Below are 12,801 nucleotides of genomic sequence, written 5' to 3' on the forward strand. Positions count from 1 at the left end.
CCCATTTCAGTGACCCCTCACCTCCTCTTAGGCCACCCCCGGCATTTGGGGGCTCTGCTTGGTAGGGGACTTATAGACAGAGAGTGGTCAGCAGAATCAAGTCTATCAAAGAGGCCCACATCCTTGTCCTGGGAGCTGTGAACCTCTTAGGTCATGTGGCAAAGGGGATTAAGGCTGCCAATCAGCAACTCGGACGTGGAGAGATTGTCCTGGATTATTCAGTGGGGCTGAGTCATCACAGGGTCCTTGAAAGTGGGGGGTGGAGTCAGAGTCCGAGTCAGAGTGATGCCCTGTGAGAAAGACTCCAGCTGCACTGCTGGCTCGGAAGGAGGAGCAAGGGGCCGTGAGCCAAGGGATGAGGGCAGATTCTAGAAGCTGGAAAGGGGGAAAAGCGATTCTTCTCCCGAAGGAACCTGCCCAACTCCTTGGTTCTAGGTCCGGCGTGGGGCTCTCCAGGCCCAGGAGGGTGAGTCTGTCCTGGCTGACATGTTTGGGGTGATTTGTTGCAGCTGCCCTGAGGGCTGACACAGGGGCTTCCCGGGTCTGGGCCCAGAGGGTGGCTGGTCCGCCTCATTCCTGAGTCCTGGCTCCTCTCTTTCCTGTGTGCCCCCACAACCGTGCCCGTCACAGCCTGCCTGGCCTCCTCAGGGGCTGGCCTCTCGTCCTCGGCCGGGTCGGCCCCACCCAGTCTAGTGAACCCGGTTCAATTCCTGTCGCTCCTTCGGCACCAGTGTGCATGGCTGGCTCCCAGTGCTGCCCACTTTCCCACTCACCACACCCTGTCTGCTGAGTGAGGTTCCATCTTGAGGCCACGAGGTCAGGATGCCGGGTGGGACCCCGGTTCCTACTCCCACCCACCCAGTGGGTATGGCTCTGGGTGAGTTACTTCACGCCTGGGGCTCCATTTCCTGTCATCAGGGTGACAAGAGCTGGGACCCAAGCTGCTTCTAGGGACTGGGACCCCTAAGGCGTGAGGTGCATTTAAGGGGCTGGGACCCCTCAGGCCAACTGTTGGCGTGTCAGTGGAACATGGGCTCCAGGCCCCACAGGGGAGCCAACCCTGGACCACTAGGTGGGCCCAAGGAGTCACAGGAGGACCTTTCAGGCTGGGATCAGAGGGGATGCTGGCTGAGGAAGGAATCGGGGTCCCCAAGCCACAGGATGAGGGTGGGAAGACGGATCCCCAGGACAGAACCCAGACGCAGCCTTCTGGCTTCTAACTGTAGGTGGTAAGTAAAAAAGACACAGGAAGTGGCAGAGGGATTCCCTCTGGGAGCCTGGGCTCACAGGCAGAGTGGGGTGACCCCAAATCTAGGGCCTTCTCTTGGGCCAACTGTCCAAGCCACAAGGCTGGGGCTGTGCCCGAGGGGGCCAAGGGCCGGGAACCACCACCTTGTACCTGGAGCCCTGAGGGCACGGAGGACTTGCCTTAAAGGACAGCGCCTCCAGCCAGCCCTCTGCGTATTTATCTTTTATTAACAGTTTATCCTTCTCGCTTTTTGTGTTACAATTCCATGTTTCATCAAAGTCTTTCAGTTCTCATTTTGATAAAATAAATAGAGATAAATGAACCCTTAGGTCGCACTCTCTCGAGCCTCTGTAACTTCATGATTGAATTTTCGCATCAGACCTGTGAAGACAGCCCCACTGGGGCCCCCGCGCTTCGCCTGGGGATAGTTTTGTCTCAAAACAAACAGAACCACACATGAGCTCAAAATGTGGAGTGGAACTGCTCTGTGAAATCGGCTGTGGGCAGTCAGCTCGGCATCTGTGGGTAGAGCTCAGCTTCTGGAAGGTTCCCAAGTCGCCGTGTCTGGAGCACTGGGTGAGCTGAGCTTTCTGTGGCCTTCCCTACCCGCACGCCGCTCACTCACCCAGCACGCGGTGGACACCGTCCTGGAACTTTCTTGGGGGAGCAGTCACGTCCAGCTCCTGGCCCAGCCCTGTGCCCTGTCCAGCCCCCGCAGGTCCACAGCACGGCTCTTCCTCACATTCCCACTATTATTGGCCTCTTACCGGCAGAATTAACTAAGCCAGCTCACTCCTCTATCTTTGAATAATCCTGATTCCCAAGGAAAATGGAAAAAATGATTTTCAAAATATCATCATCGTGGTTGTGTCTTGCATTCCAGGCATGGCTGCTCAGGGCCCCTCCACAGATACGTGCATGCAACAGACACGCGTGAAGCTGCCGCCTACCTGGGAGCCCTCCTGTGTCCCTTGCAGGTGTGAGCTGCCCCCATGTGTGTGGGGACAGAGGGGTGGGGCGGCGCCGTTCAGCCCTGGATACTTGGGGCTGGGCGGCCCCTCCACGTGTGCTCATGTGACGCATGTGGGGCACGGGTGGGGAGGCCAGGGTTCCCTGCACCGGCCGGGAAAGAGCAGCACTTGAGAGAAACAAGCCCTGTGGCCCAAGGGACCTGCCTCTCCTTCCAAACCAGAGCCCCTCCTGCCGACACTCAGACGGGAGGCCTGCCTGTGGGGAGGGGTGCGCTCGGGCTCTGGGGTTTGGCCAGACGGCCTGGGGTGACAACCAGCGGGTGGCAGGCCACCTCCATCTGTCCTTCACTCAGTCTCAAGCCTCCACCTCAGCCAGTGGCCTCGGACCACCCCAGGAGCCCACGCCGGCAGGGACGCAGCCCCAGGAGCTGGCTTCCGTCTGGTTTGGAGACTAATGCTTGCATCGCTTGGAAAATAAAGCAAGTGTGTTACCCCCTTAAACCTCAGACGACAACAGGACGGGGGGGGACTGGAACGTACAGGGCCGTGTCCTCCGTCCGGGAGCCGTGTCTCAGCAGAGCAGCCACCGTCACACCAAGGACTCCAGCAGAGCCCCCTTCTCTGGGCTCCTGGGCATGACAGCGAAGACAGACAGACAGACAGTGCGGGCCCTTGCGAGCCCTCAGCAGCTGGTTCGGGCCAGTGTTCAGGGCAGCGTGGTGGGTCCCCTATGTACACGGCGGCCTGTGGGGAGGGGCCGCTATCTGACACGCTTCTCCACCGAGTACACGGAGATGTAGTAGTCATTGCTGCCCACGGCCAGGTGCGGCTGCGGGAGGGAGGAGAGAGCAGGGGGTGAGCGGCTGGCGGGGGTGTGTAGGCCAGGCCTGGTCACCTCAACTCCGCCCGCAAGGCCAGCGTGGAAATGACGGGCTCCTGGGCCACACAGCTCGTGCAGATTCCTCACCTCCGCCCTGTCACAGGGAACCCGCCCGCTCCGCACACCGCCCATGTTTTTCTTTCCAGCATGGCTCCCCAGGGACAGCTCTGGGAACCTCATGCCATGCGTTTTGGCAGAGAGCCACATGCCAGGCTCCTGGGGAGCCTCGCGCTGCACACAGGCAGGTAGGGAGAATCCTAATTTACAACACAGCAGCCCCCAGCCGCACAGCTGACTGTAATTTAGGACGGTGCTGTCACCCGGGTCATGGGGTCTGGGCTGCTCCTACCCCAGTGGACTTTTCAAGGGGAGCTTTCTCTGGGGCTGGGGTCTATGCAGGGGCCAGAGGGGTCGCGAAGAGCGGGGCTACTTCATGTCTTCCCTGAGTGACAGGGAATTTGACACTGCTTCCAGAGGGAGTGCAGTCTGGGGGCTATGGCCCCTGGAGATCCTAGGGTGGCCGACTGCAGTGAGGGGCGGGGGCCTCTGCCTGCCGCTGCTAGCACCTCCACATGCCCCCCGAACCCCCAGCCCTTGATGGGGGCAGAGACACAGACCCAGTGTGGGTGGAAGGCCAGGCAGCTGATGGCACCGACCCGCTGGCCCATGAAGCCGTCGTAGTACTTGATATGGTTGATCAGCTCTCCGCTGCCGTTGTAGATGGCAGTGAACTGGTTCATGGAGCCACTGCATAGGAGAAGGCCTGGCGGTCAGCGCGTGGAGTGGGTGTGTCCATGGGGAGAGGGGGCTCCTCTCTGGTCACCCCCATGAGGGGGCTTGAGCCTCAAGGGCTGTGAGGCCAGGCAGGTGAGGAGCAGCAAAGGGGCCCCACACTCAGTCCCTCCACCCAGCTCTCCTCCACAGGTGTGGGGGTGGGTCATGGTGCCTGCTGTTTACACAGGGCCCGGGAGCTGTCTGGGCAGCGCGGGGAGGGGCAGAGAAGAGGCAGCACCTACCACGCAATCAGGTTTGCCTGGGGGTGGATGTCGAGCGCTGTCAGCCCCTTCACGATCTGCATGACGTTCACAGACTCCGGCAGCCGAGGGTCAAAGAAGCGCACATCCCCGTTGACGCTGCGGGAGTGGGTCGTGGTGATGCTGGGTGGGCATACTGGGGCCCCAGGATGCACCATGTGCAGTCAGGGGCCGTCCACATGTGCTATTCAAGGCCACGGTCCCCTGGACCCTCAGAGTGTCCAGGGAGGCCCCTGGATGGCACATGCACCCACCCCACTGACTCTGGCGCCAGGCCTGCTGCTGAGCCCCGGGGACCCCTCCCTACAGGCAGAAAAGGCCTAGCCGCTAAGGCACACAGCAGGGTGAGCAAAGACCTGGGGGAGGTTGTGAGTTATTTGTTCATTTCCGGCCGGATATTAGATTTTGCATAGCAGGGAATGTGGTGATGGGTGGGAGGGGAAGATAGGAGGTCACCTCTTCCTGCCCTGGGCCTGGCAGGCAGCGTTTTGAGAGCTGTGCTCTGTTTCCACATTACAAACAAAGGAAGAGCATCTCTTTGGAGAAATGGTGATTTTGTGATAGTAAATTACATTTGCTGTCCCTTTAACGGGCAAATAAATATCTGCCGCTCTCAGCACAGGATTTACCAGGCAGCAGGAATAGATTTATGGGCAGACGATGGATCTGCACGGTGAGCCTGGCACATGCCTGGCAGATGCTGCTGATGCGGAGAGGCTGTGCCCTGGTTGCCTCGTTCACCCCTCTCTCCTGCCGCCCACAGGACGCCCGCAGGCCAGGCTCTCCAGCGGGAGGACCTGCTGTCCCTGCCCTGGTGCTGGCCCTGACCTTTCTGGCCAGTCCCAGAGCAGAAGTTAATTACTACCCTGAAATGCCATATTTCCCAGCTGTTTAAATACCAAGGACATATTTTAGATGGAGGGAAAATAATGTTTTTACAGCAAAATGTCTCATGAATATTCCATGCTCATTACCTGACGCTCATGATGTGGCCCTCGGGGTGCTTCTGGAGGTAGGCCTTCACCACCCAGGCCGTGTGCTCCCGGTAGGTCATGACGCGGCTGGAGGGGAGGAAGGAGGGGTCAGGGCCCTGGCACAGCTGTGGCGTCCCTGACGCTCCGAGGCATCAGGACGGGAGGCAGAGTGGACTTTGTTTTGAGCAGAGGGAACCAGGCACTTATGTAAAGTGTCCACGGTCCGCCCATGCCCTGAGGTCAGCCCTCACTGTCTCAAGTTCGCCGCGAATGACTGAGTGATCCCGCACCACTGGCATGCCCCTCCATGGGCACCTCAGGCCATGCTGGGGCCTCTGCAGGTGGGGTGGCTGTCATGCCCTCTTGGGGCCCCAGGCACTGCCAGCCCCCCTACTAGGACTTCACATTGCATCTCCCTGTAGGTTTGAGGGCTGGGACTGAGAACCCCAGACTGTAAAGCTGTTGAAACAGAGGGACACGGGCTTTCCTGGAAGCCTGGTGTGGTCCATGACTGGCAGCGGGATTGGGATGCACGTGATGGGGAGGTGGGGTCAGAGTGTGACCCCCGGGAAGGGTCCAGGACACAGTCACACTCAGCACACACAGGTCTCTGCCCAGGGGTGCGCAGCAGCCCCCGTGTATCTGTCTCAGACCTCAGGCCAAAGAGGAGGTTTGGGGACCCCAGCGCCTCCCTCCCGGCTGCTCCATGACCCTCAGCTCTTGTCCATTTGCCAGGTCACTGCCTGCCCAGGGAGGCTTCTTACAATAAGTCTGATTGACATTTGATTCACATACGTAAGAGTCTCCTGTAAGCATGTATTCACTGATTTGACACGTTTTTACAGCTGTGTGACCATCACACAATTTTAGAATATTTTCATCACCCCAGAAAGGAACCTTGCTCCCCCACTTCCATGATGGCTGCTTCTGGTGGGCAGTGTAGGTTTTCGGTGGGGACTCTCCTGCAGAGACCTGCAGGGACCATGAGAACCAGGGGCTGCCTTGGGCCCACTGGTCATCCAAGCCTCAGGCCCAAACTCCTGCCGGACTGGCTGGCGCCCCTGCTGGCTGCATGGGTCCATACTGGTCCTCCTGGCTGCTCCCAGCCCTGCACCCTCAGAGCCTCACTCTCTTCCTGCTGGTGTCACTGATGGGGTTCACCTGTGCTCAGGACCAGCTCAGCCCCGTCCCCTGTTCCTGTCCCCTCCCCCGAGGATCCCGTTAGCTCCTGTGGCTGCACACCGGCCCACCTGCTGCTCCCCATTCCATGGGACAAGGTGGGTGTTCAGTAAACATCACTTTGGAGCCCGGGCCTGTGGTCCCGTGGGCTCTGTCATTTACCAGCTCTGTGTGACAAGCATCTGGACCTCCATGCTCACCGGCCCACATGGGGCATGGGGCAGGGCCCCTGGGGGCCTCAGCCCAGGGCAGAGTGGCAGTGCCCAGAGCAGCCACGACCATGTGCACATGTGTGGCCCAGTGTCCACAAGTGTCCCTAACGCCATCTCCTCAGCTATTCATGAGTTTGACCTGGGAGGCAGCAGCCTTATCTGTGTTCAGGGGGGAATGGAGACTGGGAAGGCAGCGCCTCGCCGAGATGTCCCCCCTCAGCCTGTGTTCAGAACAGCCCGTCCACGGCTGGTGGGAAGCTGTGCTCCTCCACGCGCTGGGGGGTGAGGCACTGGGGGAAGTGGCCGTCTGGCCCTGGGGGCTCGCTCCCCCTGAGCCCAGGAGATGGAGGGATAGGCGAGGCCCAGTTACCATTCGCTGAGCGCCATCCTCCTGTCATAGACGCGGATGGAGCCGTCGCCGAGCCCGGCCACAATGAGGGAGCGGTGGGAGTCGCAGGAGAGGCTCGTCACGCAGCTGTCGGCGCCCGTGGGGATGTCCTAGGGCCGACACAGACCCGTCAAGCACCCTGGGGTCAGGGCCCCGCCCGCACCAGCCGCCGGAGGAGCCGGACCCAGAGGGAGTCAGGCTCCATCTGCCCGAGTTACAGCCCGGGACCCCGAGGCCCGCAGCCCAGAGGACACAGCCGTAAACACCTCTGTGCCATTAAACTTTCCAACGTCTCCCCTTCTCCTAAGAAGGAGGATGAAGCACATTTCGGCAGGAGGAATCTTCGTCAGCTCCCTCTTAAACCTCCTGATTAGTTCAGGGAAGGGTCCAGGAGGAATCCTGCCACCCATAAACCATCCCCTCGCCTCTCCTCCTGGCAGCTGTAAAAGCTGGAGAAGGGCAGGAGGTGTGATGAACGCTCAGCAGAAAAGAGCAGCAGACAAAAAAACGGGCCCCAAGAGGGGGAAAAGTGCTTTTCCAATCAGAAGTTGTTTGCAGCTCGGGCGCACACTAGGAAGAAATCCAACAAGGAAGGAAACCAAATCATTGTACCCGTTTAAAAGGTAGGAAGCAGCCTGATTGGGCCTGCTTTCCTCTGTCCCCCACCTCTGGGGACACCGCCTGCTCAGAGCACTTCCATAGACCCTCATTCTTGGCCCTTGACCTTGAGGGCGAGTGGAGCTGGGGAGGACGGTGGGGTCTGTGCACACTGGCCCGCTGCGCCCCCAGGGAAGCCCCGCAAGGGACAGTGTGCTCACCTGCACCTTCATCTCTCGGTCTGTGTCCCAGATCCGGATGATCCGCACGTCTCCCGAGCTCATGAGGAGGCCGGTCTCCTGCTCCCAGTCCACCACCATCCCAGCTCCTGGAGAGATACCGATAGGCACCAGTGTCACCAAGGGAGCCTGGTCTGGGCAGTTGCTCAAGCAGCTGGTGCCAACCCATAGGGTGGGTCTCCAACCCCACACAAGCTTGAGGTTGGGGTGACAATTCAGAGCCTTCTCCATATCTCTGCTGTTTTCAGGCATCTGCCAGAGGGAGAGCAGGATCTCAGGGCCGTTTGTCCAAGATGCCCACCTTCCAGGACACCTGGCCATGACTGGCAGGTCTGGAGACTTGAGAAAGGGTGTCAGAGGCACACAGGTCTGAGTCCTCTGGGTCCTGCAGTTCCCTGCGGGTGAACAGCTTCGTGGCTGCCCCTCATGGAGGCAGGGGGCTGACCACAGACGATCAGTGGTGAATGAATCAAGGGGTAGCCCTTTCCTCAGACTGGGTGGGGTTAGGGGGGGCACGGTGAGAACCTTCAGCCTCCCGAAGGGCAGCACTAACCTCACAGGAGGGACTCTAAAATAAGATTTAAAATGTTTACTTGTATTTCAAACATACAGAAAAAACACAACAGAAATCCCTGAACACACCACTCAGATCTAAGAGTTGCTAATATCTTTTTTTTTTTTTTTGAGTTGCTAATATCTTGTCAGTTTTACTTTTTTTTTTCTTGAAAAGAAATGAAATTTAAGACAATAAAAGCGTCACTTGCCTGCCCTTTCCCCAGATGAACTTCCCCCCTGCTGCAGATATCCTCCCAGGCCTGCCTCTGTGCATCCCAATGCAGGGCCATGTGTCCAAAACCACAAAATGCATCTCTTACATCTCAAAAGTTGCTGATTTAAACTGGGAGTATATTTTCTGGCAACTTGTGTTTTTTCTGTAAGGTTATATGGTGAGGTTTCACCCAAACCTATGAACGCAGATCTGGCTAATTCGTATAAATTTGTGGGTAACACGCTCTTGGAGAATGAGCCCTTCACGTCTGTGATCCCCTGAGTTTGTAAGCCATGCCACCCTGACAACGTTTCCATGCTCCCTGTGTGGAAGGAGGCGGTGGAAGCACCAGGAAGGGGACATGTCCATCTGTGCTTCAACTTCCCCAGGAACGGCCATCCACTCCCAGAGCGGGTACCGGCCTGCAGTCTCAGAAGAAGTGGACACAGGGTGTGGTTTCCCTAAATCCTGGTCAGCATTGGTGTGTGAAGCCTGAATACCTTTAAATAATTAAAAAACTTATTTATTTCTATTTTTGGCTGTGCTGGGTCTTTGGTGCGGTGCAGGCTTTTCTCTAGTAGCAGAGAGCGGGGCTACTCTCCAATTGTAGCGTGTGGGTTTCTCACTGCGGTGGCGTCCCTCACTGTGGAGCACAGGCTCTAGGCTGTATGGGCTTCAGCAGTTGGGGCAAGCAGGCTCTGTAGTCGCAGTTCTGGGCTCGAGAGCACAGGCTCAGTAGTTGTGGTGCACGGCCTTCGTTGCTCCAAGGCATGTGGGATCTTTCCGGATCAGCTATCGAACCTGTGTCTCTTGCATTGGCAGGTGGATTCTTTACCACTGAATCACCAGGGAAGGCCCCTGCGTATGTTTTTATATTCTGACACTGATGGTTTAACTCATATACTGCAAATGTCCTTTCCTATTCTGTCACTGACATAGCTTCATGTATGTTTTCTTTGGTCACACCAAAGTCTAAACTGAAGTCACCGTGCTTTTTCATACATCTGTCTCTGCTTCTCGTGGCAGCAGCTCCTGTGTTTGCCTCTGTGGTTTTCCCTTCTCTCTCTGTGGGTGCCCACTCTTCTCCCAAATTCCTGAGCTGGAGGGCATGATTCTCATATGTTCCCTTCAGGCTACAGAGTTCCATCCAAGTGCCTAATCTCCTCTTGAACCCCAGACTCTCATTTGTACACATCACTTCAGGTTCCTGCTCAGATCTGAGTCCCTTGACCCTTGCTCCAGAGACTCCCAGTGGCCTCCCAACTGGGCTCCCATTCTGCCCAAAAGGGACCAGCTTGGTCCTCTTACCTGGACCCTGTGCCTGGAACGCCCCTCTCCTGACATCCACACAACCCCTCCATATTGTGCTCAGTCACCTTCTCAACCACGCGAGGCTATGATGTCTCCGTTCCAGAGGCATCCCCTCCCACATCCCCTGCCCCGTCCTTCCTGTTTTGCCCGCAGCTGTTGTGTCTACTCTGCAGAAATGTCACCTCCCCACAACAAATGGACCAGCCTTTGTTTCACCTTTTAGAATGCAGTCTCTCCACTGCAACAGCCCTGACCTCAGGCAGGAGGAAACACCCCAAAGTACTGTAAAGGTTTCCACAGGTGACAAGGCTGCAGGTATGGCAGATGAAACGGTATGACATGTGAGTCCCACTTCTGTCCGGGAAAGCCCAGGTCACACTGCGACCAGTCAGCCTACAAGCAGAGCCTGAAACCAGGCCACTGCTTCCCCTCATGATGTGCCTGGTGGGCATTACGTGAATGAATCACAGAGGATGCACCCACCCAGGACCGGACTTTGGGCACCAGGTCACTGCAGAGGCTCACAGACTCCTAAATCCATGGACCACTGCTGGGGTGGCCCGTGTTCTCAGGCATGCTTAACAGTCTGCTGGGAGCTCCGTGTTGGCCCTGAGGGGTTTTCAGGAGCAGTGTAATTAAGGAGCGGTCCTCCATTGAGAGCATGGGGCCAAGTGACATCTGGGATGCTCTGGGATCATGGGAACAAGTGCGGAGAATCCGGGGGGACCACACAAGGACTGGGAGGAGTCTCAGCCCCAAGCCTACGCAGGAAGCAGAGAGGAGGCTGTGGGCATTCCCAATGGAGCAAGAAGGCCCACTTGGCCTTCAGATGAAGCAGTGGCAGCTTCCTTCTCGCTGCATCTCCTTCATGGTGGATTCAGAGCTGGTAGGAGCCCTGTGTTAGGGCTCAGCCCAGTGACTTCATTTCACCTGGATCCTTCTCTCAAAACAGTTGCCCTCTGAGTGCTGGGGGTGAGGACTCCAGCACATGAATTTGGGGAGATAGAGCCCCCATCCAGGCCCCATGTCCCCATCTGCACGGAGGCACGGGAACGTGTGTCCGTGCAGCCGTCATATGATCTGGAGACACAGGTTACATGAGCTCTGAATCCCGTTTCAAATCTGGACTCTCTGATGTGGACTATTGAGCTTCACATTCTGGTTTAAACTAGTTCTAAAGCACGGTGAAGCCAGCAGAGGTAAGAAACGGGTTTCCTAGGGTTTTCCCGAGTGCTGTGCATGTTGGGGAGGCAAGTGCCCTGCATGTGCAGACAATTCTGGGCAAGGCTGTTTTCTGAGCTGGGCCTGTTTGTGGAAGCTGTGTCTCCTAAGACAGTGAGCTCCTATCCGTGGAAGAGTCTCAGACCAATGTAAAAACTGTTGGGATAAAAACAACAGTCTGCTCACATCCTGACCCACCTCTAGGAAGGTTCCTCTTCCTGCACCTCCTGGCCCCCACCTCATTCTCCTGCAGGTCTGGGGCCTTGGTTGGTCCTCCGGCCCACATCTGAATGTAATCACTGGCTTTCCTCCTTGAGACCTTTCCCAGCCAAGCCTGTGTCTCGACCTCTAGACACAGTGGAGGAGAGATGATCTGACTCATCACGAGTTGGGAGAAGATGGTAAAAAAAGGTGACACTCTTCCTTGATGTGTTGAATACAAGGAACAAAACTGATGGCTGTGATTTAAGTAAAACTCATAAGATAGGAACATCATGATCTTGAACTAGAGTGCAGATTCCCATCACTCTGTTCCTGGGGAGCATGGCCTCAGCAGTGTTCCCCTCCTTCCCCTTGCCCAGAGAAGTGACAGTGGCGGGGAGAGCCCCAGCCCCTGGTCCCCTGGCCCTTTCCTGTTTTTCAGGAGCAGGCAAGCTGCTCTGGGCTTCCCTCCAGAGGGTCCCTCCTCCTGGTCCATGCCGTTGCATTGAGGACACCAAGGGTGGTTAATGAACGGAGGCTGCGCGTGTGCTGCAGACTTTCTCCTGCTGGGCGGGCACCCTGAGCGCTCAAGAGCACAGTCCCTCTAGTGTGATGTTGCTCTCACTGCCCAGGAGCCAGGGGTGAGGTGGCCCTCGCCAGGAGGCAGAGATTCTTAGCTGACTTTATTCTGGATACGAGCCCTGCTCACATGTTCCTCTCCAAAAGCTGGCCGAAGAGGGGATTTCTTCATTAAAATATAGGCACATTGTGCAGGGAGGGTTGGAGAATAGCAAGCTCGAACGTGTAAGTCAGGGACCAGGCAGAACCCAGGCCCAGTAGACAATGAGAAGAAGAAACACGTTGTTTCAGAGGCTTGAGTCTCTGCGATGTCCATGATCAGCCCTCCAGGCTCAGCGGCCAGTCCAGACTGACCTCTAAGGACCCCCCTGTCTGGAATATGCCTTTGAGAACCAACACAGGGATCTGACCTCTGAGAGTGATGGTTCTAGAACTCCAAAGGAGGAAGGGCAGGTCCCCACTCCACCAGCACATGTGAAAACCTCAGACCTGTGGGATGGTGACCCCCATTGCCTCCCCAGGGATGCAGACGCAGCACCTCCCCATGAGGTAAGGCCTCTCTCAGAGCCTGTGAACACTTCTAGACACCTGGCAGGTTCAGAGGCTCAGGACTGGGCTGGCAACAGAAAGCTGGGCTATTCAGGGGCAAATGACTTCACCTAAACCTCTGTTTCTCACTTAGGGAGATGGCCCAGGACACTTGGCAGCTGTGAAGGATCAGAGCAGACCTGTGCAGGTGCTCCCTGTCAGTGGGGCTGGGCACACGTGTCCTGGGCAAGGAGGGAACTGTCATTCCCTGTGGCCCGTGTGCCTGCCCTGCGGGCCCACGGGAGCCACCACCCGGCCTTGCGTTCTGGCTCCAGCCTTGAGAGGGCCTCCCGCTAAGATTCGATTCCGGATGCCTGTGACGCCAGAGGAGGTGTGCAGGTGGGAGAGAAGGGCAGCTGTGACCCTCCCAGCCCCAACAGCTACCCCAGCACTCTGTGGCTGGTGCCCT

The 12,801-nt window shown here is 57.4% G+C and overlaps 1 protein-coding gene across 1 annotated transcript in view; it reads right to left on the reverse strand.

Moving 5' to 3' along the window:
• Window positions 1-1,458: 1,458 nt before the first annotated feature.
• RPTOR (regulatory associated protein of MTOR complex 1) overlaps window positions 1,459-12,801 on the reverse strand; it is a 324,636-nt gene continuing 313,293 nt past the window's right edge. The window contains 6 exon segments of the mRNA NM_001192130.4: window positions 1,459-3,049; window positions 3,718-3,847; window positions 4,117-4,233; window positions 5,109-5,195; window positions 6,870-6,997; window positions 7,706-7,812. Coding sequence (NP_001179059.3) covers window positions 2,981-3,049; window positions 3,718-3,847; window positions 4,117-4,233; window positions 5,109-5,195; window positions 6,870-6,997; window positions 7,706-7,812 — 638 coding nt within the window. The 3' untranslated portion in view covers window positions 1,459-2,980.

This window comes from Bos taurus, chromosome 19 (genome assembly GCF_002263795.3).
Source record: "Bos taurus isolate L1 Dominette 01449 registration number 42190680 breed Hereford chromosome 19, ARS-UCD2.0, whole genome shotgun sequence".
NCBI lineage: Eukaryota > Metazoa > Chordata > Mammalia > Artiodactyla > Bovidae > Bos > Bos taurus.